The sequence below is a fragment of the Vigna radiata genome, unplaced genomic scaffold (genome assembly GCF_000741045.1).
Source record: "Vigna radiata var. radiata cultivar VC1973A unplaced genomic scaffold, Vradiata_ver6 scaffold_100, whole genome shotgun sequence".
In the NCBI taxonomy this organism is placed as follows: Eukaryota; Viridiplantae; Streptophyta; class Magnoliopsida; order Fabales; family Fabaceae; genus Vigna; species Vigna radiata.
In genome coordinates this window covers 673,758-700,989 of record NW_014544133.1, presented here as the reverse complement: position 1 = coordinate 700,989, position 27,232 = coordinate 673,758, and the positions used below count along the sequence as shown (strand labels likewise).

General features: G+C 33.1%; 2 protein-coding genes across 2 annotated transcripts; one reads left to right on the top strand and one right to left on the bottom strand.

Annotated features, from left to right (window-relative positions):
- Window positions 1–17,433: 17,433 nt before the first annotated feature.
- LOC106755325 (probable methyltransferase PMT5) lies at window positions 17,434–22,051 on the top strand. Its single transcript, XM_014637464.2, has 10 exons — window positions 17,434–17,709; window positions 17,797–18,617; window positions 18,794–18,917; window positions 19,092–19,332; window positions 19,499–19,724; window positions 19,875–20,035; window positions 20,130–20,433; window positions 20,949–21,081; window positions 21,231–21,435; window positions 21,748–22,051. Exons 2-9 carry the CDS (start codon window positions 18,106–18,108, stop codon window positions 21,378–21,380), a joined length of 1,851 nt encoding a protein of 616 aa, XP_014492950.1. The 5' UTR covers window positions 17,434–17,709; window positions 17,797–18,105; the 3' UTR covers window positions 21,381–21,435; window positions 21,748–22,051.
- Window positions 22,052–23,546: 1,495 nt separating this feature from the next.
- LOC106755296 (putative pentatricopeptide repeat-containing protein At1g26500) lies at window positions 23,547–25,300 on the bottom strand. Its single transcript, XM_014637414.2, has one exon. The coding sequence runs from the start codon at window positions 25,248–25,250 to the stop codon at window positions 23,724–23,726; it is 1,527 nt and encodes a 508-aa protein (XP_014492900.1). The 5' UTR covers window positions 25,251–25,300; the 3' UTR covers window positions 23,547–23,723.
- Between the last annotated feature and the right edge of the window lie 1,932 nt (window positions 25,301–27,232).

The window sequence follows — 27,232 nt, the reverse complement described above, 5'->3', positions numbered from 1 at the left end:
ATATGTATTGACTATGTTAGAAAATAAATTATATTTCGATATTATTGAGAGAATATATTGTTATTATTGTCCATAATAGTTTATTTACCAGAATAATGTAACATTATTATTGTAAAAGATTAGAGTAATTATAGGGATAAAATAGCAGAATTATAGATTCTTTCTCTTGTATATATTTCTCATATTTTATTCAAAAATAATAAGAGATTTTTCTCTTTTTCCTTCCTTTTACATGGTAATCCTATGCTCAATTTTTTTTTCTATCCTTATTCTCATGGCTAACTATAGCAATGAATCAAATTCCAATAGTTCTTATTCTTTCCATCATTCTGACCATCCTGGAATGGTTTTTGTTTTCAAACCTCTAGATGGAGACAACTATTCGATTTGACGCAGAGCCATGGTCATATCTTTGAATGCAAAGTCCAAATTGGGTTTTGTTGATGGAACTTTCCCAACACCTTCTGTTGAGGCCAGACTAGAAGAATATACAACATGAAAAAAATGCAATTGCTTGCTTGGCTCAAGATCAAATGACAATTACAACCTATTACACGAAGCTAAAAAATTATGGGATGAGTTAGGCTCCTATAGTAATGCAACCTGCACTTGTGGAGCTGACAGTAAAAGGCGCAAATTGATGCAGTTTCTTATGGGGTTGAATGACTCTTATAGTGTTATTCGTGGCCAACTCCTTTTAATGAATCCATGGCTTGATGTTACACAAGTTTATTCTTTCCTCATTCAAGAAGAAAAATAGCAACATTTGAGCATCGTACGTGACACAATAGAAGCTTCAGCCATGGCTATTCAAAAAAAATGAATCAGTAGCCCTTGCTGTTCAACACAAACAAGGCTCTTCTTTTCGTCTGAATTCATCTAATCGAAAGTCATTGCATTGTTCTCACTATGATAGAGATCATCGTACAAAAGACACATGCTGGAAGTTACATGGTTATCCTCCTGAACACCCAAAGCATGGAGCAACCAAGAATGCTAACTCTAAGCACAATGGGAGTAATCAGTCTTTAGCTAATATTGTCACAGCGACTCCAATGATGCAACATATGCAGTCTGCAATGCATGGATTAACTGAATTGCAACTCCAACAAATGTTGTCTATTATATAGGGTAATGAATCATCTCAATCAGCTAATCCTAAGGCCAACAACGCCAATGTTTCTTCAGGTTCGTCATCACCCAAACTTATAATTGATAGTGGGGCTACCGATCACATTATTTCTTCACCAACCTTGCTTGTTAACAGTAAAGAAAACACTTCTTTACCACTAGTTGTTATGCCAAATGGTGACCATGCCCCAATTATCTCTACTGGCAATCTACCTTTGAGCCCAATTGTTTATTTAAAAAAAGTGCTTGGGGTGCCATCTTGCAAAGTAGATTTGATGTCGGTAAGTCGAGTCACACTAGATTTAAACTGTTCAGTAACCTTTTTTCCTTCTGGGTGTATTTTGCAGGATTTGATGATGAGGATGACAATTGGTTTGGGTAAACAGCAAGGCGGACTCTTTTACTTGGTTGCAATGACATCCAACAAGCCACAAACTCCCGTTCAATCCATAGCAACCCATGTCACCAAGTCATCTCCTCCTTCAAACACTTATACTACCTTATGGCATCGACGACTAGGACATCCATCTCCATCTAGATTAGACTCCATGGCTAAAACTTTGTTAAGTCTCTCTTTAGAGTAAAATAAAACTTGTGATGTTTGTACTCTTGCAAAACAGACACAACTTCCTTTTTCAAGTAGTTCCATTTCTTCAATTAAGCCTTTTCAATTACTTCATTGTGATATTTGGGGACCATATAAAATTCCTTCTCTTTCTGGTGCTAGGTATTTTTTGACCATTGTAGATGATTTTTCTCGCTTTACTTGGGTTTTTTTCATGCACCATAAAAGTGAAACCCAACATCTTCTTACCAATTTTTTTTCTTTTGTCAAAACTCAATTTAATACCAATATAGCCAATATTTGAGTTGACAATGGAAAGGAATTTTTTCTCTGTGAGATTTTTTTACACAACAAGAAACCACTTACCAACATTCTTGCATTTACACACCACAACAAAACAGGGTTGTTGAGCGCAAACATAGACATATCCTTGAGTCAGCAAGAGCTCTTTGTTTTCAAGCTCATCTTCCTTTACAGTTTTGGGCAGAATGTGTTTCCACTGCTGTTCATATAATTAATCGGTTGCCCACACCTCTTCTTTCACACAAGACACCTTTTGAACGCCTATATAGTAAAATCCCTTCTTATTCACACATTAGAGTTTTTGGATGTCTTGCTTATGCTACTAATGTTCATGTTTCTCCTAAGTTTGCTCCTCGTGCCCAAAGATGTGTTTTTCTTGGTTATCCTCTTGGCCAAAAAGCTTATAAGTTATATGATCTTGAGACTCACCAAGTCTTCACTAGTCGTGATGTTGTCTTCCATGAGGCTAGTTTTCCGTATGAATCCATTGACACTCCTCCAACCACCCTAGACCCTGTCAAACCTAATGTTATCCCAGATAATCCTCCGTCTGAGAGTCCTTCGTACACTCAACCAGCACCTACAAAAAACAGAATTGTGCCTCCCATTACTTTCCCACCTATGGTTCCCTTACGTCATTCTCAAAGATCTCATGGTCCTCTTGCAGCTTTGCGAAATTATATTTGCAATCAGGTAGTGTCTCCTGACCCATTGTCATCCCCATCATCTTTTCCAAATAATTGTACATGATATCCTCTCTGCAATTTTATCTCTTATGATTGTTACACACCTCAACATCGTTCTTTTATTGTCGTTATTACTAATGATATTGAACCTACATGTTATGATCAAGTTGTTTCTCACACTCATTGGCAAGAGGCAATGAAATCTGAGTTGGTTGCTTTAGAGGCCAATAATACTTGGTCCATCACCACTCTTCCTCTTGGAAAGCAGGCTATTGGTTGTCGTTGGGTGTACAAAATCAAGTGCAGATCTGATGGTTCTCTTGAACGATATAAGGTGCGTCTAGTTGCAAAGGGATATACCCAACTAGAAGGTATCGATTATCATGAAACTTTTTCACCTACTGGTAAAATGGTTACAGTACATTGTTTATTAGCTTTGGCTGCTGCTCAACATTGGTCTCTTCATTAGCTTGATGTCCATAATGCTTTTCTTCATGGTGATCTTTTTGAAGAAATCTATATGTCCCTTCCTCCTGGTTTTCAACGACAGGGGGAGAATCTTGTGTGTCGCCTCAACAAGTCCTTATATGGATTAAAACAAGCCTATCGTCAATGGTTTGCCAAATTCTCTACAACTATTCAAAGTGTTGTTTTTATTAAATCAAAAGCAGATTCCTCATTGCTTACATGTACAAAAGGCAAGTCTTTTACAACTTTGTTGATCTATATTGATGACATTCTCATAAATGGTAATGACCCTATTGTAATATCCAATCTTAAACAATTTCTACACAATCGTTTTCGGATAAAAGATTTGGGTGATCTTAAATTTTTTCTAGTTATTGAGGTCTCTCGTTCTAAGAAAGGTATTTTCATATCACAAAGAAAATACGCTTTGGAAATTGTTAAAGATCGTGGGTATCTTGGAGCTAAGCCCGTGGATTTTCCCATGGAGCAAAATATAAAGCTTTCTGATGAAGGGGAATTATTAAAGGACTCGTCAATAAACAGGCGATTTGTTGGTCGCTTAATTTATTTGACAATTACCCGTCCGGATATCACCTATGCGGTACGCATACTGAGCAGATTCATGCACGCTCCATGCAAGCCTCATATGAAAGTTGCAATGTACGTGCTACGATATTTGAAAAATAACCCAGGTCAAGGTCAGTTTTTCCCTTCACAAAATGATTTATCTTTGCGTGCTTTCTGTGATTTAGATTGGGGAGGTTGCCAAGTATCTCGAAAATCAACCACAAGTTATTGTGTTTTTTTGGGATCTTCCCTTATCTCTTGGTGAACAAAGAGGCAGAAGACGGTTTCTTTATCCTCAGCAGAAGCTGAATATAGAGCATTGACTGATACTTGTTGTGAGTTGACTTGGTCACGATCATTGTTGAAAGATTTACAGATATTGCATCCTAAACCGGCATTGTTGTATTGTGACAATAAAGCCGCCTTACACATTGCAGCTAACCCGATTTTCCATGAAAGAACTAGACACATAGAGATGGATTGTCACTTCATTCGTGATAAGATTCAAGATGGCTTAGTCGCAACTAAATATGTACCTTCAGCTGAACAACTTGTCGATGTGTTCACCAAACCACTAGGAAAAGAAGCGTTCTCTATCATGAAGTTGGGAGTTCTTGATATTCACTCTCCAACTTGAGGGAGAGTGTTAGAAAATAAATCATATCCCGAGATTATTGAGAGAATATATTGTCATTATTATCCATAATAGTTGATTTACAAGAATAATGTTACATTATTATCGTAACATATTAGAGTAGTTATAGGAATAAAATAGCATAATTATAGATTTTGTCTTGTATATATCTCTCATCTTTTATTCAAAAATAATAAGAAAGATTTTTTCCTTTTTCCTTCCTTTTGCAGACTAATATATCAAATTCAAATATTGAATTAATCTTAAAAAAAAGAGTCAAGGAGTATAATTACTATATGAGAAGTTATAGAGAGTAAAAAAGAAATATTTATTGAAAAAAAGTTATTAACTTATTAAATATTATTTTTAATACTAATAAAATTTAACTGTCCTCATAATAGTTTAATTAAATTTGTTCTTAAACATAATTTTACACTTAATTTAATAGAAATATATTAGTATCAAAATTTTTTTAAGTCTTTTTTTTAATAGCTTTTTTTTGGTTAAATCCTTTTAAGTTATAAGCTGGTGTTGAGTTTAGTCCCGTTTTTTAAAATGTAAATGGTCCCTAAGTTATAAAAAATGTATCAAATCAGTCCCTAAGCTGCTGAGAAGTATGTGTTTAAAAGCATCTAAGGACAACTTTGTATCATGTAAGCATGCAAATATTTCAGATCACCCATATATCTACCAAAAAATCAATCCCAACTGTTAACGACTGAGACTGATTTGATACATTTTTTAAAACTTAGGGACCAAAGGTTTACATTTTTAAAAATTAAGACTAAACTGAACACCAATTTATAACTTAATGACAAAAAAAATTAAAACCTTTTTTTTTCTAAGAAACCTAAAATCAAAGTTTTACTTGCTTGGACTTTAAGCCGACTATGTTATATTATTATTATTGACTTTTTTAATATATTATTCTATATTAAACATATACGTGTTAATAATTATTGTCATTCCTCTATCTCTTACAATAGTCATTCAACTTTGTTTTATAAAATGGTTTTAAAATATTATTTAATCTCCCCTCTTTTTCTTACTAAGACCAAAATGGACTTACTAAAGTTTGGTGTATGTATTGCTTCAAATCATTTATGTCATTGTAACATTTTTGTTTCCAACTATTTGTTCATATCACTTTACTTTATTTTTTGTGTGGCAAAATCTTTCTAAAATTTTTGCTTTCTTGGATCTTTCAAAGCCTTTATTATCCAATTAGATGGTATAATAGAGTTCTTGGATTGTAATCTTCCAATCAATTAATGCATTTGTTTTATAAGATGTCAAATACGTCTAAATTTAATAAGTTTTCTATTTATTTTGATTTCCATTTTGACTCATCTTGTAAATGAATGTTACATGGATATGTCATGATATCCTTGTTTGAACATCCACTTTTTCCCGTATATCAGTGAACAAACAATTGAACTAATTTTTTTGACTTAACTAACTTTTATAAATTGACTCAAGTAAAAATTATAATTATCTTTAACTCTTTGTTAAAAGTTAATTTCTATTTTAACAACACTCATAATTAAATCCATTGAAATTTTAAGTAATCATGGGATAAAAAGATTATGAATTTGTGAGTTGCATTTTAAAAAAATAAAATCCTTAAAATAAATTTAATTTAAATTATAACAATCAAGACGAACTTAATATAAGGTGTGAGATGCAAGAAATTTTGTAGAAATATTTTTAGAAGAAAAACATTATATATATATATATATATATATATATACGTAGAGGTCCGACAGGACAAACAATCAGGATCCACAAAGGGTCGTCATCTCGGCAGAACCGCAGACCCCGGGTAAGCGGACGGTAACCGAGAAGACCTCATCGGTTACCTTCGAGCTGCCGCACACGATACGACGCTGGGAGGAAATTAGCAGCGGCCTGTCGTGTCTGCATGACTTACTCGTCATAGCGCGCAGGCCGATAATCATCATCGGGCGCAACCTCCCTTTGTAAGAAAAACCTTGAAGAATTCACATGGACACTGGGTACCGGGAGAAAGTTACGACCGGCGTCAAACCTCTTCTTGTTTCTTACCTCCAAAAGCCCTACAGCAACAAAGTTGCTGAGGGCTTACGGGGCTTGTGTACCGGACGTCCAAAGACAGCACCCGGGACGAACGACACCTTAAACCCAAACAGATGAAAGAATCAGCTCAAGACGCATCAATTTTTCACCAGAATCACCCATTAAGATCGACGGCGCGGACGATCGGCAGAGGTTGTAGATTAAGGTATGGTAAACACGCAAGATTAAGGTAAGACCAAATCAACCGTGGTGGGCCTATGATTGGGTCGTAATTAAGGTTTCACTAATCATCGGCCCACGAAGAAAACTATAAATATAAGTTAAAGGTAAGAGGTAGACAGACACATTTAATGCACATTTATTTCACTCTCTCTCTATCTCTATCTCTGATATTAAAACATCGAACACTGACTTGAGCGTCGGAGTGCCTTTAGCAGGTACCCGGCCGGATTCAACTGAAGGCGTGCCCTGGGACGACAGACAATCGAACACGAAGTGCAGGACCGGACGGCTAGTAGTAGGGAACAGTGTGAGAAGATCCGGAGACAACCACCGCAGGAACATATATATATATATATATAATACAAAAAATTATATAATTTTTTGCTATTTCGTTTTGTGTAAATAAATTTTATTTTATGAAAGATTGATTATATTTATTTTTATTTTATGTTTTTATTTCAAATTTTTTTGGTTCCAATAAGAACTCGATTTACTCGAATTGAACCCGTTGGAAGTCAGATTAACTCGTCATCCACTTAATTTTGTTTCTTATGCTTTCTTTTTTATTATATTTGGAGTTTCAGATAATTTTTTATTGTATTATATTTTTTATTATAAATTGTCTTTGAAATTTAACATCAATTTGGATTGAAATTTATTTAGATTTGAATTTAAAAAAAATGTTATTCTTTTTAATTGAAAATACGGGAAATTTTGAGTCCGACCATTAAGAACCTGACTTACACGGATTGAATCTCTAATGAGTCAGGTTGACTCGTCAATCTACCTAATTTTGTTTGTTATGCTTGACTTTTTATTACATTTGGAGTTTAAGATTATTTTTTATTGTATTTGGACTATATTATTTTTTTTTGCTTTAAATTGTCTTTGAAATTTAACATCATTTTGGAATGAAATTTATTTAGATTTGAATTAGAAAAAAACTTGTACTTAGGTAAATAGTGAACTAACCCGTTTAACCAAATCAGACTCAAGTTTTTTCGACTCGTTAATAAATGAGCTGAGTTAAATTGACTCATTGAGTAATCAACCCATGTTAAACCAGAATGGATAGATGAGATTGCACGACCCATTTTTACAATACTAACTCATTGTCACTTCCTCATTTGTTTCAACAGTTATGTAAATAAATAAAGGATTAAATTTAAAAGTGAATACATATTAAATATTAACAAAATTAATTATAACAACTAATAGCAAAAATTAATAATAATAATAATAATATTATTATTATTAATATTTTTATTATTAATAATAAAATTATGATTTAATGATTAAGTAAAATAATTTATACTAATAAAAATAATTTTGTAATTTTGTAATTACTTTCTTTATATTTTTTACATTTTTTTCCTTAATCAAATAATTTCACCTTCTACTCTTAACTTATTTATTTCCAAATTTTTCTACCCTGATCTCAAATCTAAATCCCAAAATAGATATGTAAAAATATAGCATCATTTAATATATGAGTCGTATTTTGTAGTAGATGAAAACGAAAGAGATGAAAAGTAGTGGAATTGTGTGGCATAAAAGAGTGAATTGTCCCCAAATAGGCCAACAGGAACACGTAGTCACTCATTTATTAGCCGTCCGTTTCGCTGACAATAAGATCACCATGTGCACTCAAATCAACCACCCAACCCAAGTGCCGACATGCTTTGTCTATAATACCCCTAATTACTCTCTTAGGTTCTTCTTTAATTCTGCATTTCTTTAATAATGTTTTTATTTGCTATTTTTTATATTCCAAAATAACTATTGTTTTGGTTGCGAAATCGAGTCACTGTGAACATTTTTATAAGTAGGGTTGTCGGATACCTGTCAAAAATTCTTCGACCCTCAAGTCAGTGTACAGTCTGCACAGTAAATTTAGGACAATAATAAATGTGTCATTAATGTGAATCACCTACCTTACACATTTGATCTGTATTTATAGTTTTTGTCATGGGTATGAGATTAGTGTAATCTTAATCACGATCCAATCTCGATCTAATGGCTCTAATCACTTATTATCTTAATTCCGCCTTAAGTAATCCGCTCATGTCTTTTTCAGATGATTCTTCGTCAAATCCATAAATTTAAAACAATAAAAACTAGCCTTAGGTGGCGAGTCCAAATCGTCATGGTCCGGTACCCGTCTGGCCCAAGTGGTACAACTATCTTTATGTTATTTCTTTAATTTAATTAGTATAAAAAGGAAAAATTATTTATAATAAGAAAGAAAGGATAATGATGTATAATAATAAAGTGGAAAAGATGTAACAAGTAATTCACCTAAAACTATATTAAAATAGAAAAGTAAAATGATTTTATTAGTTTAGATGGACAAATCTTAAATAAATATTTTAATTAATGATAAAAATATAGGGATTAGCGTTTTATTTTAAGAGTAATTGTAAACTTAAACTGTTTAAGCACTAATTAGAGTATTTGGTATCACTCTTCATTAAATAATTTTGTTAACAATACATATTTAATGTCGAATGAAGTAATCTATATTACAAACTAATTTCGCACTATATTGAATATTTTAAAAGATATTCATAAGTTTTTAGTTGGAGTAGTACTAAACTTATATCTTAGGTATAGTTTTAAATTTGAATTTTGAAAATAAAAAATATTAAAAAAATTATTAATATTTGAATGTGTATTCTATAGAATTTTCATAGTTTACTTTTACTCTTGTTGGGGGCCAACCAGAAAGTATGAGTTTAATATTGTAAAGTACGAAGTTAAATTTAAAAATAGGGATTATAATTTTAAATTAAAATTATAATTTTGTAAAATGTGGATTCAAAATGTGAAATAGGGTCTAGCTTTGGAGTAGAAATTATAATTTAAAATTGGGATTTAAAATTTTAAAACCAGGAATTATTCATTTTAAAGTAAGTTTCCAGTAGGAACTAAAATTATAATTTCTTTAATATATATTTTAAGAAATGATTTAATTTTGAAAGTAAGAATTTAATTATTAAAGTAGAGATCAATAAGGTAACAAAGTTTAATATTTCAAAGTAGGAAACAAATTTTAAAGTTATGTTTACTTTTTTAAAACATGGATTTAGTTTTTAAAGGAGGTTTTAAAATAAGGTAAATCAATGTTTAAAATTTCAAATTATGTTGTAATATTTTGAAAACTAATGGATATAGTAGGTTTTTAATAATGAAAAGCATAATTGCAAAATTTAATATTGTTACATTAGTAGTTCATCGTGTAAATTTATATGTTTAAAATTAAAATATGTATTGTGTGAGATGTGTAAATATAATCTGTCATTTGTTTTAATATATTTGTGAAAATATTTTTTTTTAATTAAGAAAACTTGAAATGAAAAATCTTTTATTAGTATAAGAGAATTTCAACTATTATTGTTGCATCAAAAATGGAAAACTTTTGAACATATATGTAATAGAAGAAGAAATTGATAATAATGTATTAGTTTTAGACATAAATTCAAGGTTAAATATGTCTTTTTGTCCTCATATTTGTACTCAATTCTCAAATAGGTTCTCATGTTTTTTTTGTCTCAATTACATCCTAATATTTGTTAATTTGAAGCAAAAAAGTCATTTCCGTTAATTTGACACTAACACCGTTAGGATTATGCTGATCTGTAATGAATATTAATTATTTATTTTAAGTGATTTCTTTATGTGGAATTTTTATTTTAAAAAAAATGATTTAAGTGACACGTATACTACCTAAATCCCTAGCTCAGGTCTGGCAGCCCAAGCATCCCACCCAATTTCAGAAATCAGGGTTCTGCCAAGTCCCTCCCTCCTTTTCCTTCTACCATTTCTCTCAGCCCCAAGAGAGACTCTCCCTCGACAAAACCTGGAGGAGGGCTGACCTCCACTGCACGCACGCCGCCACTCTGACCCAGCCAGCCACCATGACCGTCCGGCCAGCCCTAGCGTCACCGGCGCCACTCTCAGATCGCCGGTCATCCCCTGAAGCCACCACGACGGAACTGCTCGCCGTCGCCACTCCCTCGCATCCAACCGTCGCGCCACACCTTCTTCAGCCTCGGTGTCACCGGCGACACCGCATTCCACCGGAACCACCGCCGGCTGTGGTGTCCTCGCCCTCTCTCTCTCTGTTCGCGCGAGAGGAAGATGAACTCACTGGAACGCGTGCTCCCTTTCACTGGCGAGACCAGCCGCCAGCGATCGCCGCCGAAGACGCTGCCCGCACCACCGTCCACCGTCGAAAGTGTTACCAGCCCTGGCGTCGGGTCTTCTCTTCCTCCTCCGTCAATCGCCGCTTTGAGTGAGCTTGGCTGCCTCGAACCAGGGCACCACCAGCGCCACGGGTCGCGGCGAGGTTCGTCGCTGGACATCGCATCGATGTCCTCCACCGTTAACAAAGCCGGCCACCAGAGGGGTTATCTTCTTCCTCGATCACGACTTGCATTGGGTCCTCTTCTCCTCATTTTTTTTAAATGCAGCTCTGTTGATTGATGTTTCTTCTACTGGAATTGGAAAACGATGACTATGTTGTGTCGGGAAACTAAACCCGTTTTCCCCTCTTCTCATTTTTGAATGCCACTTATTGACTTATTAACTAGTTTCTTCTATTGTTTGATGTTTTGTGGATTGAGATTGGGAATGATAAGTGTGTGTTCGGTGCTGGAAATTGGTCTTTCTTCTTTGTGATTGGATTTTGTTTATGTGGCTTTGTGCAGAGCAAGTTGAAGATGATGATAGTGTGATGCGTGAGTTGGGGTGGAGGTTGTAATGGGGTGGTTCTGGTGTTTTCCTTTTTCTGTTATGTTTCTCTGGTGAGGAGCTTGAAAGCAGAGGGAAAGAGGGAAAGGTTTTTGGAGTGGATTAAAAGCAGAAATTATTGTACTCAAGGCCTTAACGGATTAACGAAAGAAAGGAAGAAGAAGGTTTAATTGCCACGTAATTGAATGAATATAAATAATTTATTAATGTTTATATCCACGTAATCATTTGCAAACGGTGTTAGTTCAAAATTAACGGAGAGGGTCTAATTGTTTCAATTTAACAAATATTTGGACTGAATTGGGACAAAAAAAAATATGAAGACTCAGTTGAGAATTGAGTATAAATATGAGGACCAAAAGACATATTTAACCTAAATTCAATTTAACAAGTGCAACAACACTTACAACTATGTACGTAAGCATGTAGTAGTACTTACAATTATTTGTATGGTGAATCATGGATTATATATGTATGTTTTTCACGTCAAATATTTTAATCAATCATTAATGTTTAACTCTTTTTATTTAATTATATAAAAATTCAAATATTAATTCAATTGTGATTTGGCTCATTTGGTCTCTATTACATGCCAATGTTGGTGTAGGTGGCTTTAGAAAACAGGAGATTGAATAAATTATTTACAGTAAGTGGATAAAAATAAAATAAATTGGTTCACCCTTGACTCTTTAGGCTATGCTTAGTTTTTTTTTTTTTTTCAAACACATTAATTAAGAGGTTTTATTAATCAACATACTTGATTTCAATAAATATATACTTCTCCAAGTTATATAAGTATTAACATCTTAGGTCACATAAATATCAACCTTTAAGTATCCTTATTAACCTTCTTCTAAGATTAAAAACTCTCAAACAAAATGAGAAAAACACTTAAAGAAAAAAGAGTACAATTTCAACTCATATGATTAAACATCGCAAAGTGAAGAATATTACAATGGTTTAATCACACAACCTAGTTGTATCTCACAAGACTCTTTCTCTATAAATTTGACTCTATGAGCTTAGAATTTTCAGTTCTAATTTTCTTTATAACTATTTTTAACGTATAACGTTGTTGTTTTTGTTCTCTTCTTTTACTCGATCAGTATGGCATCCTTTATATAGTTATTGGAATGAATGTTGTTAAGGTATTTGAATTTGATAAGCATCTTGTAATTCATCTTTATAAGGAATGATTTGATAATTTTTTCAATTTGATTCTTTAAGTTTTTGAATTGCTTTTACTTATGCTTTCAATTTTTCTCCTTCGTTTCTTGTATTAGAGAATGTTTGATTTAGAACCATTTTATTTTTATTCTTCTCTCCAATGTTTAGATTTTTTACTAAAGGAAACTTTGTGCAACATATTATGAAATATCTCGCTAGAATTATAATAGTCACACATCTTAAGTATAATTCATCACTTATCCATGCTCTAACATCAATCAAGAGTCAAATTCACCCTAATTGTACCATCTAACTCACTTTTCTTGCTAAACAACACGTCTTGTAGCCTAACCAACTTGGCCCTCGTTCATTCTTCATCAAAACACAACTTCCCAAAAAATACACTAGGATAATTGATTATCACCCATGATAATCAATTATTCCAATAAGTTTTACAACCTAAAATTTTCAAATTACAAGCTACGCGGGGATAATCGATTATCACTCAAGATAATAAATTATTCTAGGGACAGGACTCATCAACGACGCGTAAATAATTGGTTATCATTCATGATAATCGATTATTACATAAATCCAACTCTAAAGTGACTCGTAGATAATCAATTATCATTTAAGATATTCGATTATTCTTGAAACCAAACCACAAGAGAAATATTCAAAAGGCTTATAACACACATACATCATCTTCGAACCACATGGAAACCAAATTAACCTACAATACACATGTTCAAGCATCCTAGTTACATAGAAAAATACCTAGATAATTACATCATGCCAAGAGAATTACCCAAACTCCATTATTATGCAGATTTACCCCAACATCACCAAATATATTGCATATAACCAATATACAACCCTTTACAACCCACATCGACATATGACAATCCCTCAACCTTCATATTTCCCATATACTCAATCCTCGGATATGAACTCACTTATCCCATCAATAGATTTCCCCATAAAACATTGTAAACCACAACCTGTATAATCCCTATCATGCACTCATAGATTCATACAATCCTAAACCTAATTCATGTCTCATAATACACAAGAAAAACTTGTTCTTTCATTATCCAAAACCGCCATCACACTCATGTAAATATCATAACCCTTAACAGAACCCTATCATGATAAGGGAACCCCATCGCAATCATGGTATACATCATACCATAGTCCAAGAAATCACATTCTCATGCATATCACATATCATTCAAGGAAAACAAGAACATACCCACATTCATTATATAATACATACTTAGGTAAATTTTCCCATACATTGGCCAATACTAAGGCTTTATCTACACCTAATATTACAACAAATCTCCCTTGCCCTCACATTTCTATAGTTGATTCCTCCCTCCCACTTGAAGCCCTAATTTCCTCTCTCACACGCAGGACCTCTCTCTTTTCCTCTCACTTTCATGTAGATTCGTAGAGTTTTGTAGAATGTAACCCTATCTCTCCTACCCCTCCTCTTTTATTTTCCCAATGCAATAAAAAATCCTTAAAATCTATTTTCAATCTTTGAAAACCATTAAGATCATGATCATATCTTTCCTCACTTTAGAGTAAGAAATTTTCAAATCAAAAACTTCTAGATACTCTAAGATTCACATTCTATCTCTTTTATCTTCAGATTTTTATCATTTAAAATACATAGCCTTATTTCCTACACCACTATTTTCTAATTTCTACACCTACTTAATAAAGGGAAAAAACCCTCTTGCCCTTAAGCAAAAATGTAATTAACAACACAAGGTTTTCCCCTTAAAACTTCTCCCCTTAATATTTGAATCCAGATCCATTCAATTATAGACAACATCTCTATTAAAAAGCCAACACATCACACTAGTACTCACATACATCACAAATTCAATAATCAAATAATAACATGTGTTGCACTTATAAAGAAAAAATCAATAAATAACATAAAATTCATATTCTAAGTTCTACATTTTTTCTTGGGTCTTATAAAGATTATCCATTGCAACTCAAAGGACGTGAAGATCATGACAAATATAGAATAGTTTTAAACATTTAAAATTATTTGCAATTTTCTTTTATTTTTATACATTTGTTGGACGAATTGGATCATTGGGCGAAAGTTTAATTCAAAGTTGTAATTCTCGCTAGGCAAGTGAAGTCACTTGGCAATGAGTTGTTAAGCAAGCTCCACATGCTAAGTGAAGATTTTGAGTTTGTTTTTTAATTTTTTAGTTAGTTTTAGGCCCCATGACTTTAGGCTTTCTTAGGTTGCTTAACATTTGATGTATATATATACTTTCACCAAAGACAAATGTAAAGACCTTTGATGGTCATTAAATGAAATTGGTGGGTTATCTTGTTTCTTGACATAGGAGTTAGTTCTTATTAAAGATTGTCATCTTTGTGGCAAATCTTTCTTGGCTCATCAATATGCTAGATTGTGACTTCCCATCTTTGTCTAAATTTTGCATTCTTATATGATTTTCTATGTTTATATTATAGAAGGAATCAAATTAAAAAATTATCATAATCTTTTCACTTATGCAACACAAACACAACAACACAACACCTTACTCGTTTTCCCCATACTAATATATTATAATACAGTACATTTAGGATGAAAAATTAGAACAACAAATATCTAAGGCTTAAACTTTATATATATATATATATATATATATATATATATATATATATATATATATATATATATATATATATATATTCTAGCATACAATATGCTTTACTACATACCCATTATGATTCAAAGAAAAATATTTAATTAGTTCCACATGAAAATATTTTCCTTCCTCCTTATACAATCACAATGTAGTCCCTCCTCCCTCTTTAATGAAAGCTTAGATGTCAACTTGATCAAAAGAACACCCTTGCTTTGCATATTCTCCCTCTTACGAATTTTTTTCTGTGCTACCAGATCACTTTGCCCTACTTACCATTTTTATCCTGTTTAATATTACTTTCCACATTTCTACACATAACTAAAGAAACAAACATAAATTAAAACAATATAGGTAGACTTGAACCCAAGACCTCCCCTTCAATACAAAGCTTCTAACTAAACAAGTTACCTCAACATTTTAATATAATAATAATAATAATTTAAATACATATTACTATCTATTATTTGTTTTATCCCATGTAAATATTTTTCATGAATCTTACAAGTTACATGACTAAAGAAAACCTCAAGGACTACATTCTACACTTGAAAGAGGAGGAAAGAAAAACATTGAAAAAACCATAAATGTTGAAAAAAGAAAGACAAGAGCAAAAGCTAAAAAGAGATTAAGAAAAGAAGGCACTAAAAGAAAAGAGAGAAAAAGAGGAACAATAAAAGATAGAGGAGAAAAAAGAGAGAGAAAAGGAGGAAGAAGAAAGGAATGAGAGAGAGGAGAAAGAGAAGATAGTGAAAGAAGAAAAAGAAACAAGAGAGGGCGAAAAATATACTAACTAATCTCTTCTTATTTTATTTCCTAGAAAAGACTTCTTCATCAAGGAGCAATGACATCAACAATGGAAAGAAAAAAGGATGACTGAGAAGGAGGACACAAGCTTGGAAATATATAACTATAACCTAGCTTGTTTATCCATTCCTAACAAAGCCATGGGCAATCATAGTCATGCTTATATTCTTTGAGCATAACATCTTTCTTTAAAATTATGTGGTGCTTTTTGTAGGTAGGAATTTGACCCTAGAGACAAACCTCCAACCCTTTGATAATAGGAGATATAGCTCTTCCAAGATTTAAATCTCATTATAGCTAGAATTTTATTTGAGATTATTTTTAGATTTGTGTTCTTTGACTTATGTTTGTGTTTATGTGCAGAATCTTCTAAAATTCGTAGATGAATTCTCTCTAATAAAGGGAGGGTGATGAAAGGTTGATCAGGTCCAAAGGAACAACAACTCAAGACAAGGAACTCCTATAAGAAATCATTCACCTCATGGAAGGATAAAGAAAAATTTGAGAATGAGAGAACTACTCCTACCATTGTCAAACCTAAGGATAAGGAGTCTTCAAATGGAAATTTTCTACAAGAAAGAAGGTACGATAAAGGAGTATCTCATGATCCAATAAAAGAAGGACTTGAAGAGGATCCATCGAAACTTAAAGGACATGAAAATCAGGCTTGGAACAAAATTATAGAATAATTTTAAACATTTAAAAATATTTGTAATTTTTTTTATTTATATATATTCATTGGACGAAAGTTTAATTCAAGAATTGTAACCTTGTTGGACGAATGAGTTCCTTAGACAACAATGATTCTCGGTATATTTTTAAATTTTTGAATTATTTTTATAGTCTCATATTTTTGGGTTCTCTTATAAAATTTATTAAATTACTTAACATTTGATGTTTATATATACATATACTAAAAGTAATATAAAAATCTTTGATTATTAAATGAAATTGGTTTTATAGAAGATTATCTTGGTTATATAAAAGTCAATTCTTATAAAAGATTGTGATTTTTGTTAATGAATCTTTCCTACCTCATCAATTTGTTACACATATGTTTAATTTCATGTTCTTATATAATTATTTTTGTTTTTATCACAGAAAAAAATCAAATTAAAAACAATCGAATCTTTTAGATTGTATGTTTACACATTTAGTTATATTTTATAATAGATACGTGGTATTACAATTGTAAAGTAAAATTAAAACAAAAGTCCTACATATTTATTAAAACACTAAAATTTATTTTATTTCTAAGTTTCGCAAAAATTAAAAATACCGAAATAAAAATTTTCATTAAAGAAATATAATTTTTTATAAAAATGTATGATATATATATATATATATATATATATATATATATTCCCAAGGTGCGTAGTGAAGAAACAATGATTAAAGAGCAATTATTCCTTATTCTCTTTCGTTTTCCCAAAACATTGATGAATGCTTATTTCATATTTTAACGATCTGTTTTATAATGATTGTTGCCATTTATATAAATGCTAAAACGACCAACATGACCTCAGAACAAAGTTCAACTTAATTCTCTCAAATTGCTTTATGAATCTCACTCTCTTAACTAACTCAATTCTTTGGGGCCAACCAAACCCTAAATGTCCATTTCCTTTGTTATATGTCACTTAATTTATCAGCTTTGATCTGATCGGTGTTAGTTCTCAATTTTCTTTTTCTTTTATGAATTGTTCTCAGAGTGTTTTTCTTTGGGCGCATTGATCGTTTGAATTTGTGTTGCAGCTGATGTGATTGGTTGTGTAAGCATTGGGTTTGATTCAGAATTGGGAATTTGGATTGAGATATTTGAGCACCTCCTGTTGCACCATAATTGGGGTTTTGATGAATCCATTGGCATTCCTGCGTTATTGGGGAAGGAGTGTGAGCTATTGTTTCAATGCGTTAAGGGATGGTGAGGGTTTCATAGAATCCTGTGTTATGTTATGATAGGTTGTGGTTTTTCTCTTCGCTTGCTGCTCTTGAAATTCTGGGTTGGTGGCATTTGGTGTGGATTTTGAATCTGTTTGTCAAAGGAAGGTAAAGGATTTGGACATGAGAAGCTCGTGGTTCAATAAGTTATCCATCATTATTGGCCATAGATCCCCGGTGAACTGGTTACTCTTGTGCCTAATCAGCCTGCTTCTGCTGATTTTTGTTCTAGGTTCATCTTCTTCTAATGTTGTTGATTTGGCACCTCATATTCCGGTGTCTCTTTTATACACAAATTATAGGAAGGTTAAGGAGCAAGCGGCGGTTGATTATTTAGAGTTAAGGTCTGTGGCAAGGGGTAACTCCAGACAAAGAGAATTTGACCTCTGTGGCAAGGAAAGAGAGAATTTTGTGCCTTGTTACAATGTTTCAGCCAACTTGGGAGCAGGTTTTAAAGAAGGAGAAGAGTTTGATAGGCATTGTGAACTGTTAGTTGAAGCAGAAAGGTGTTTGGTTCGTCCTCCTACGGAATATAAAATTCCCTTCCAGTGGCCAACTAGCAGGGATGTTATATGGAGTGGAAATGTGAAGATAAGCAGAAACCAGTTTCTTTCATCTGGAAGTATGACCAAAAGGTACTTCTTTCGCTATGCTAACTACTACCTCTTTGGGCTAAAGTAGTGTTTAGGCTATAACAATGGACTGCTTAAAGAAAAGCACTGCAACTTTTGCAAGTAGTTTGTTAATATATTATTATTATTATTATTATTAAGGTTTTTCTGTTTCTATAATTTTGCAATAAATTATGTAGGTTAATGCTTCTAGAAGAGAACCAAATTGCTTTCCGCTCGGAGGATGACGGTGTGAAAGATCACTCTCGCCAAATTGCAGAGATGATTGGCTTGGGAAGTGACAATGAGTTTCCTCAAGCTGGTGTAAGTCTTCCATTTATCATCACTTACAAGCTCTTCTCCTTTGGAGATCACTGGTTGTGGGGGGAAATGGTTTAGTGTGTAGTAAAGCCTATTTGATTGTCATTACGAATTTTAATGTTTTTTGTTGCATGATAAATATTGTGGATTTGCTCTGTACTGATCACTTTATTGCAGGTTCGCACTATACTAGACATTAATTGTGGATTTGGTAGCTTTGCAGCTCATTTGGCATCACTGAATATAATGACAGTTTGCGTTGCTGCATATGAGGCAACAGGTAGCCAGGTTCAGCTGGTTCTTGAGAGGGGCCTTCCTGCTGTGATTGGCAACTTCGTTGCAAGAGAACTTCCATTTCCTTCATTATCATATGGCATAGTTCACTGTGCTCAATGTGGCATCATTTGGGATGGAAAAGGTAACTCCATTATGTCATTGCTAATGTGAATTAGTGAGTTGTCTTTGCTTCACAACTATTAGACTTCTCTGTGGAATTTTGTTTTAAAATGAAGTTACTGCCCCTTTCTTTCCTAGTTGCCTGCTAGTCCTAAACCATAGCTAATAACATTGAAGTGTTTCAACAGTTGGAATTTTCCTCATGGAAGTTGACCGTGTTCTTAAACCTGGAGGATACTTTGTGTTAACCTCGACCCCAAGCATGTCAGAGGGAAGTTCATCAAAAATGAAAAGGAGGAATATGTTGAATCCAATGAAAGAACTGGCCCAGCAACTCTGTTGGACTCTTCTATCTCAGCACGATGAGCTATTCATCTGGCAGAAAACTGATGACGTTAATTGCTATGCATCTAGGTAAAGATAGTTGAGAATATTGTCTGCAGAATGTTTATTTATGATTACTTATATCAACTACCATGATCTCTCCTAAAGGCTTGCTCCATGGGTTTCTTGAAGTAGTCTGCTACCATAATTCTTTTAGTGACATGTTCCCTTACACTGTAGAAAGAAGCATGCTATACCATTATGCAAAGAATATGATGATGTTCAGTCATATTATCGGCCTCTTCAACCATGCATACGTGGGACCTCTAGCAAGCGCTGGATTGCAATACAGAACAGATCCGTTGGATCTGATTTGAGTTCAGAGGAGCTTAAAATTAATGGAAAGTATTGTTTGTAAATACTTTCAGATGATTTTCTTGCAACCCTTCTGTACCACTGCTTTGCCTTTTCATTGACATGTCTCTACTGTAGCAGGAGTTCAATCTGAAGATTATTTTGAAGACTTAGAATTCTGGAGATCAACTCTCAAGAACTATTGGTCTTTGCTTACACCACTAATTTTCTCTGATCATCCAAAGAGGCCGGGAGATGAAGATCCATTACCTCCATTTAACATGATTCGTAATGTAATGGATATGAGTACTAAATATGGGGGGTTGAACACTGCCCTTCTGGAAGAGAAAAAATCAGTTTGGGTCATGAATGTTGTTCCTGCTACAGTTTCTAATTCACTTCCTCTAATACTGGATAAAGGTTTTGTTGGTGTTGTGCATGACTGGTAAGTTGCTTTTTGTTCTTGGTCTAGGCAAGTTGTGGAGAGGAAGGTTGTCAAACTCAGTAGTCAACATGAACTAGTAGGGATTTCTACACTAAAATCAAACTCGGCTGAAATATAATCAATAATATTAAAAAAAAAAAGACTATTAATTAATGAAATCAAACATGACCTAATACTCTAAATGCAACAACAATTTAACATTCTAACTCTATAATAAAGCGAACAAGCAAGCACTATAAAGTGTGATGGTACATTTGTACTAAATAAGATCAAACTGCAACAAATCATATTTAAATTATAACACGTAAGTTCTAAAGTGTAAACATTTAAATAGAAGTTCATTTCTTCAGATCATCTGAGTCCAAGTAAAACATTCTTACAGGTGAGGGGATAAAAATTGTTCTTGATTTCCGTACTCAACTTTCTTGTAAGAGTTTGAGTTAACTTGAGTTTGACAATAAGTGGTCTTATGAAATAAATGGTTTCGAATATGTGATCTGGTGATTGATCTTTAGGTGTGAACCTTTCCCAACGTACCCCCGGACGTATGATATGCTTCACGCAAGTGGACTTCTTTCTCATCTCATTTCACTGAGATGCAGCATGGTGAACCTATTCTTGGAGATGGACAGAATACTGCGTCCAGAGGTATCACTGTCTCCCTTACTTTTTTTGTCATGACTATTTTGTGCCAGAAGATGTGTAACTTGATTTACTAGGACCCCATAGGCACAATATTTTACTAGGAACACAATCTTGAATTCTTTATTGACATGACATATTACATGGCTTGGTAGGGATGGGTCATTCTTTCTGATAACATGCAAATTATTGAGATGGCTCGCACACTCGCTGCACAAGTACGTTGGGAAGCAAGGGTAATTAACCTTCAGAACGGAAGTGACCAGCGGCTTCTTGTTTGCCAGAAACCATTCCTGAAAAAATGATTGGATTTGCCAAATTATGTCTCACCCTGGTGGATGAACTCGATGTTTTGCTCTGGTAATTCTTCTTAACTTCTATTGCACTTAGTGATCATTTAATTCTACATAAAATTGAAAATCATCGGATGCTGTGAAACTCTAGTGTTGATCGTGTAGGACATGGAATCTACATAGGTCTTAATATGGATATTTTTATACTAGTACTAGTGGAATGTATCTGTCAAACTTCATTTTGTTGCTTCATTAATTGTGTGGATAGTTGGAATCTAAACATCCATGATAACTTGTACTCTGCAAGAAGCACATGTACTTTTGGAACTGCCATTGTCTGCACACTAAAATGCAATTATGTTTGCTATTTCAATTTCAGGGAGTGAAGTGTTCTGTAGTGCATGTTGTATATACTGCTTGGAGCCCTGACGTTTTTCTAAATTTTTGTGCAATTGGGTCGGGGAATTGTGGAAGCACTAGATTGTCAAGGTTCAAGTTGAAGTTAACTCTCCAATTCATTTTTTTTGTCAAATGTGTTTGCATTAATTCATTCATTTATATCTTGTTAGCATTTTTTTACTTAATGATTTTTTTTTTTTTTATCATTGGACGTGAATGCCTTCTTGTTAAACAATCGCAACGATTTTTGTAAGAATAAGAATGGCCAGGAAGTTTAAAATTAATTTGAGGTTGTAGCATACGCAGAGCATTTTTTTTTCTTCTTCTTTTGACGGGATACGCAAGAGCAATTCTTAAGTATTTATCGTAAAGTACAAAAATTATTAGAGTTGTGTTCTACATGTTTAAACATATTTTAGTTTTTTTCTGTCCATTACATTTCGTATTCTCTTTCTCTATGTTAGTTGGACAATTGCTAATTAACATTTTATAATCATCATTTGACACTTGTGGAAACTATAAACACCAATCACTTTTACTTCTTGTTTTCTGCATTCATAATTGTTAATTCTATAAATTCGTACTCAGTTTCTACCTCTACAGAAATCATTTACTTTTATATTTAGTGTTAACAAATGAGCTAAGAAAATTTAAAATAAATAAATTTTTTCACGTAAATTAAGATTAAGAGATTAATTTAGATGTTTATCGTAGTAATTTGCTTATCAGCAAAAACACTTTTGCACATTAAATAATATTGAGTGCTTATGAAAAGATTTTACACCAGTAAAAAGTTTCGACGAATTGTGTCTCTATAGAACTCAATACATACCTCTAAAACTTATAAAACAGATTAACAAAGTCATTTGTGGATTGTTACCCATAAAACCTATACGAGAGTGAAATTCGTACTCATTCTTGCAAAATATAAACATCAATTATCAACTAAATCAGTTTTTGTGCCTTTAAAAAATTACCTGCTGCTTCATATGTTAAGAATATAAGTTTAAATGTTACATTGAATAAATATACGAAAGTTAAATAATAAATAAAAAAGAAAATTAAAACATTTATTATTTTAAAATTTTGGATGTCAAACTCTTTTATAGAATTCAAATTTGATTGTTGAATCTTTTCTATAATTTTACAAAGAAAAAGAAAACAAGAAGATATTGATGTATTAAATTGAAAACATGGTTTCTTACAACCACTCAAGTCCTAAAAACTTTCAAAAGTTTTTAGGATTTGTCCAATCCAAACTAAATAACTTTCAAATGATTAACCAACTGCAACTTGAGAGGGTGGGTTGCTAAAATCTTCCACTCCCTTCAACATAACTCAAAGCAGAATGATATTCTATGATTAGTTCACCGAAAGAGCAAGATATAATTGAGTGGAAAATAGGTCAACCCCAAGAGAAATAGGGTGAATAAAAGAACCTGTTATTGATCATTTTAAAAAGAAAATTATAAAACCAGCAAAGTCTATGTTGTCCATTTCTTAGAATTAGTAAAGCATGACTGACATAATCATAAAACAATAGACCTGCATTATTGCAGTGATCTTTTGAGTTTGGATTATCTTGGAAACATGAATGAACTAGATTCCTTTCTACCCTTATTCTCTTTAAAAAAACATAAATAAATAAAATCATATTTAACAGCAAATAATCCTGATTAACAAGTAAATGGCACATGCTCATCCTAAACCATTATTTCTAAATTATGTATTCATATAAACCTACAAATAATGGGATGCATGAGGGGGGTAGTTATTAAATTAAACTGGAAAACCAATGATATACAATATTTAACAGCATGTACCTGAATCGTGTGCTCCTTGCAGGACAGACTTCACCACTATTGCAAATCTTAAAAATGTGGTCATTTCATCATTCTCCTGCTTCATTTACAATAAACTTTGGTCTTTTTACATAAATTTACATAGTCTATAGATTTACACAGCCTGATTATCAGTATCTGATATCACTCCTTGAGTATCTGGGGCAATTGGACTTCTGTTTCTTCTCCTGTCTCTGGTAGCCATCTTCTGCCCATAGCTCTCAAGTATGTCTGCCAAATCAAACAGTCCCACCTCTCTCAACTTCTTCCCCACATCCTCAAACATACACACACCTTCCTCGTTTGAAAAGTAGTACAAAAACTTGTTATAATCAAACCTTGGCACTTCCATTCCTCTGTTAATCACCCTCTCCACATACTTAGTAGCTTCCTTCGACTTCCCTGCCTTCACCATACCCCCAACAAAAATAGTGTCAAAATTAACAAGCGGATCAGACCCCTTCCTCCCCCTCCTCCCCAAATGCCCTTGCAGGAGCATTATGTATGTGTGCATAGTCGGCTCACAAGCTCTTCTTACCATTTCCCTAAACACCTGCGTCGCCTCACTCGCCCTTCTCAACCTCAAAAGCCCCTTTATCAACCCATGATACACGCTCAAATCCGGCGCCTCAATCCCCTCAAAAACTTGATATGCCTCTCTAACCCTACGCCTAGTCATAAGTCCATACACAATATGCCCCAGAATCGTGTTATCAACTCGAACACCCCTCTCGCGCATTTCCTCAAACACCTCGTGCGCCTGTGCCATCATCCCCTTCTTACACAACCACCTAATCACTAGCCCATAAGTTGAAACCCCAAGTTCATCCATCCTCTTGAACCTCATTGTATCAAAGAGCCTCAAAGCCTCACCATACTGATTAACCTTAAAAAAGGTCTCCATCATTTTCTCAACAGCATCCACATCAGGCTCAAACCCCTCATCCTCCATCAAGTTCCAAACTTTGGAAGCCTCAACCAAATCACCCTTATCACAGTACCCTCCAACCAACCACTTGTAAGTCACCCCATCAGGCCTAACCAACTCCCTCAACTTGAAAACAACAAACTTTGCCTCCTCAACAAGCTTGCACTTACACATTGCCTCAACCACCTTGTTCAAAGTCCCCAAGTTGTACTCACGCCCATTGGAATTCATCAAGTGGAAAAACTCCACACACTTCTTCAGCTCCCTTGCACCCCCCAGAGTCTTCAACGCGATCACGAAGGTCCTGTCGCTGACGAAACCACGACGTGCCATGTCTTTGAGAAGATCCCAGAAAAGGTCGATGTTGCGAGACTTGCCTACCACGTCGAGCATCTTGTTGAAGGAAACGGTGCTGTGCTTGAAGGAAGGCTGGGACTCTGTGTAGAGGAAGAACCTGTAAACGGGACGCCATGAATAGGGAAATTTGTTGCATACTTGAAGGAAGAACTCGTGGGTGAGTTGGAACTCGCACGACGTGAGTCTGGAGGTGAGTCGTGACTCGGGAGAGTTCTGTTGCTGGTAGAGGACGGTGCAGACTCGGAGTAGGTGCTCTGGGTTCACCGGAGAAATGGGGTGGTGGTGATGGCGGCGGAGGGGTTGGAGGGAGCGGGGGTTTGAGAATGTTAGCGTGGCGGTTCGCCGGAGAAGAAGCATTTGATCTGTGCTGTGTGGGGTTTAAGCAAATGCTGAGGTGAAAGTTAGAAATAAGAAGAGTAATTATTCTAAATTTTTTATATTTATTTGATATTAACTATTTTATTTTTTACTCTATTTTTTCTTAAAAAAATATAAAAATTTATATTTTTATTACCATTTAGCCGATCAAATGAAGAAAAAATACGTCATAATACCATTATTTTTATTATATATAGAGAATTTAAATTAAATAATATATTAACATAATTAAATTAATTTAATTTTGCTATGGAATGCGGGATCATAAATGGTTTGATCCACTTCAAAAGAAATAATTTGTTTTTATCTTAGTTTTAAATATATAATAAATTTTGAAATTTTTGAGTTTAGTTTTTATCAAAAAAATATTTCATGAGTATTAAACACTTTTTAAATTTCTTAAATGAGTCTTTACTCATTAATTTTTTTTAAAAAAAGTGAAGTGACTTTTATATTGTCTTATTATTATTTTTGTTTAATTGTCTTGACGTTTTAAAAAATATAAGATTTTTAATCAATGTAAAATGATATTGTAAAAGTGATTTTTATTAATTTAATTAGAAACATATTGGATAACGAAATTGTCATGTTAATCAATAGTTCTTACATCACCATGTATAGTATCACGAGATTATCATTATCATCATTATTGATATAGATGAGGTTAAGAGTCCTATTTTATCAAATATATTTTTTATGAAAGTAATAAAAGTCATTTTTATTTTTAATAATTACAAAAACACATATTTCTTAATATCACTCAATTAAAAAAAAAACAAATGATATAAACTCAATTTTAAAATATAAAAATTTAGAATGCTTAATAAAAATAAAAAAATTAATAAAAATTTACTTTAAAAGACCCAAACTTATAAAGAAACTTAAAACTTCACTAAGTTTATTCTTTCTTATTTTACATACATTTAATTTTATTGCAATAATGCGTAAGAAAAAGAGAAAAAAAAAATCAGTTAAAAAGTCATGCCTTCATGCACATGGTAGGAATTTAAACTTTGTAACTAGAAAAAAAAATTATAACGAAATACTAATATTGAACTTATAAGGATTTTTAAACAATTATCATTAAAAGGATCAAATCATCAACACAAATACTACTACGATACCAAAGTGTAACAACCCAAAAAATTTACACAACATTTACTAATACTTAATTATCATATGATCTTTAGTTTCAAAATAAATTCACATTTACAATTCTTAGATTAAATAATGAGATACTTAAAAATACATTTAAAATAAATTCATGAATACTTCAAAATATAAATTTAGGAACTTAATAAAAATTTTCAAAACTAGAATCCATCATCACTATAATATTCTTATCTTAATCTTTCATTTCTCCAATCCAATTCTAATGCCACTATTACTATCACTTATTATATCCACTGATAATGACATATTTTACCATGATTTCTGTAATAACCTAGAATTTAAAATTTTAAGATTTTTAATAATATTAAAGTGATAAAATTAAGGTTTAGAAAATTAAAACCTATTAGCAGCTCCACTAGAGATTTTGAGAACGTGCCCACTTCATTTCTTTAGAATATCTCTCTCTAACATATTGTTCTTCCAAAAACCTCTACACTTTCTCTAGATTCATCCCCATTAAGCAATCTACTCAACAATCCGGAAGCATATAAAGGTTCCTGGGATTGAGAGCTTCAAATTCCACCGATCACTTTCTAGGTTTGAAGGGGTGAGTAGTTTTCTCCTCTCTTTTTCATGTCTTAGAACTCTAGAACATGCAATTTGTTGATTGCATGTGTTACTTGTTCTTCTCCATCAATTCCTTATCAATTTCAACTTAAGTCCTATTGTTGATCACTACTTTGTGGTCTCCAAGGTTTGGATGAGTTCTTGAAGTGTGAGGAAACTATTGAGGCAAATCTTTGAGCTGCACTTTAGGATTTCCAAGTAAGGAAAGCTAGGCCTTTTTC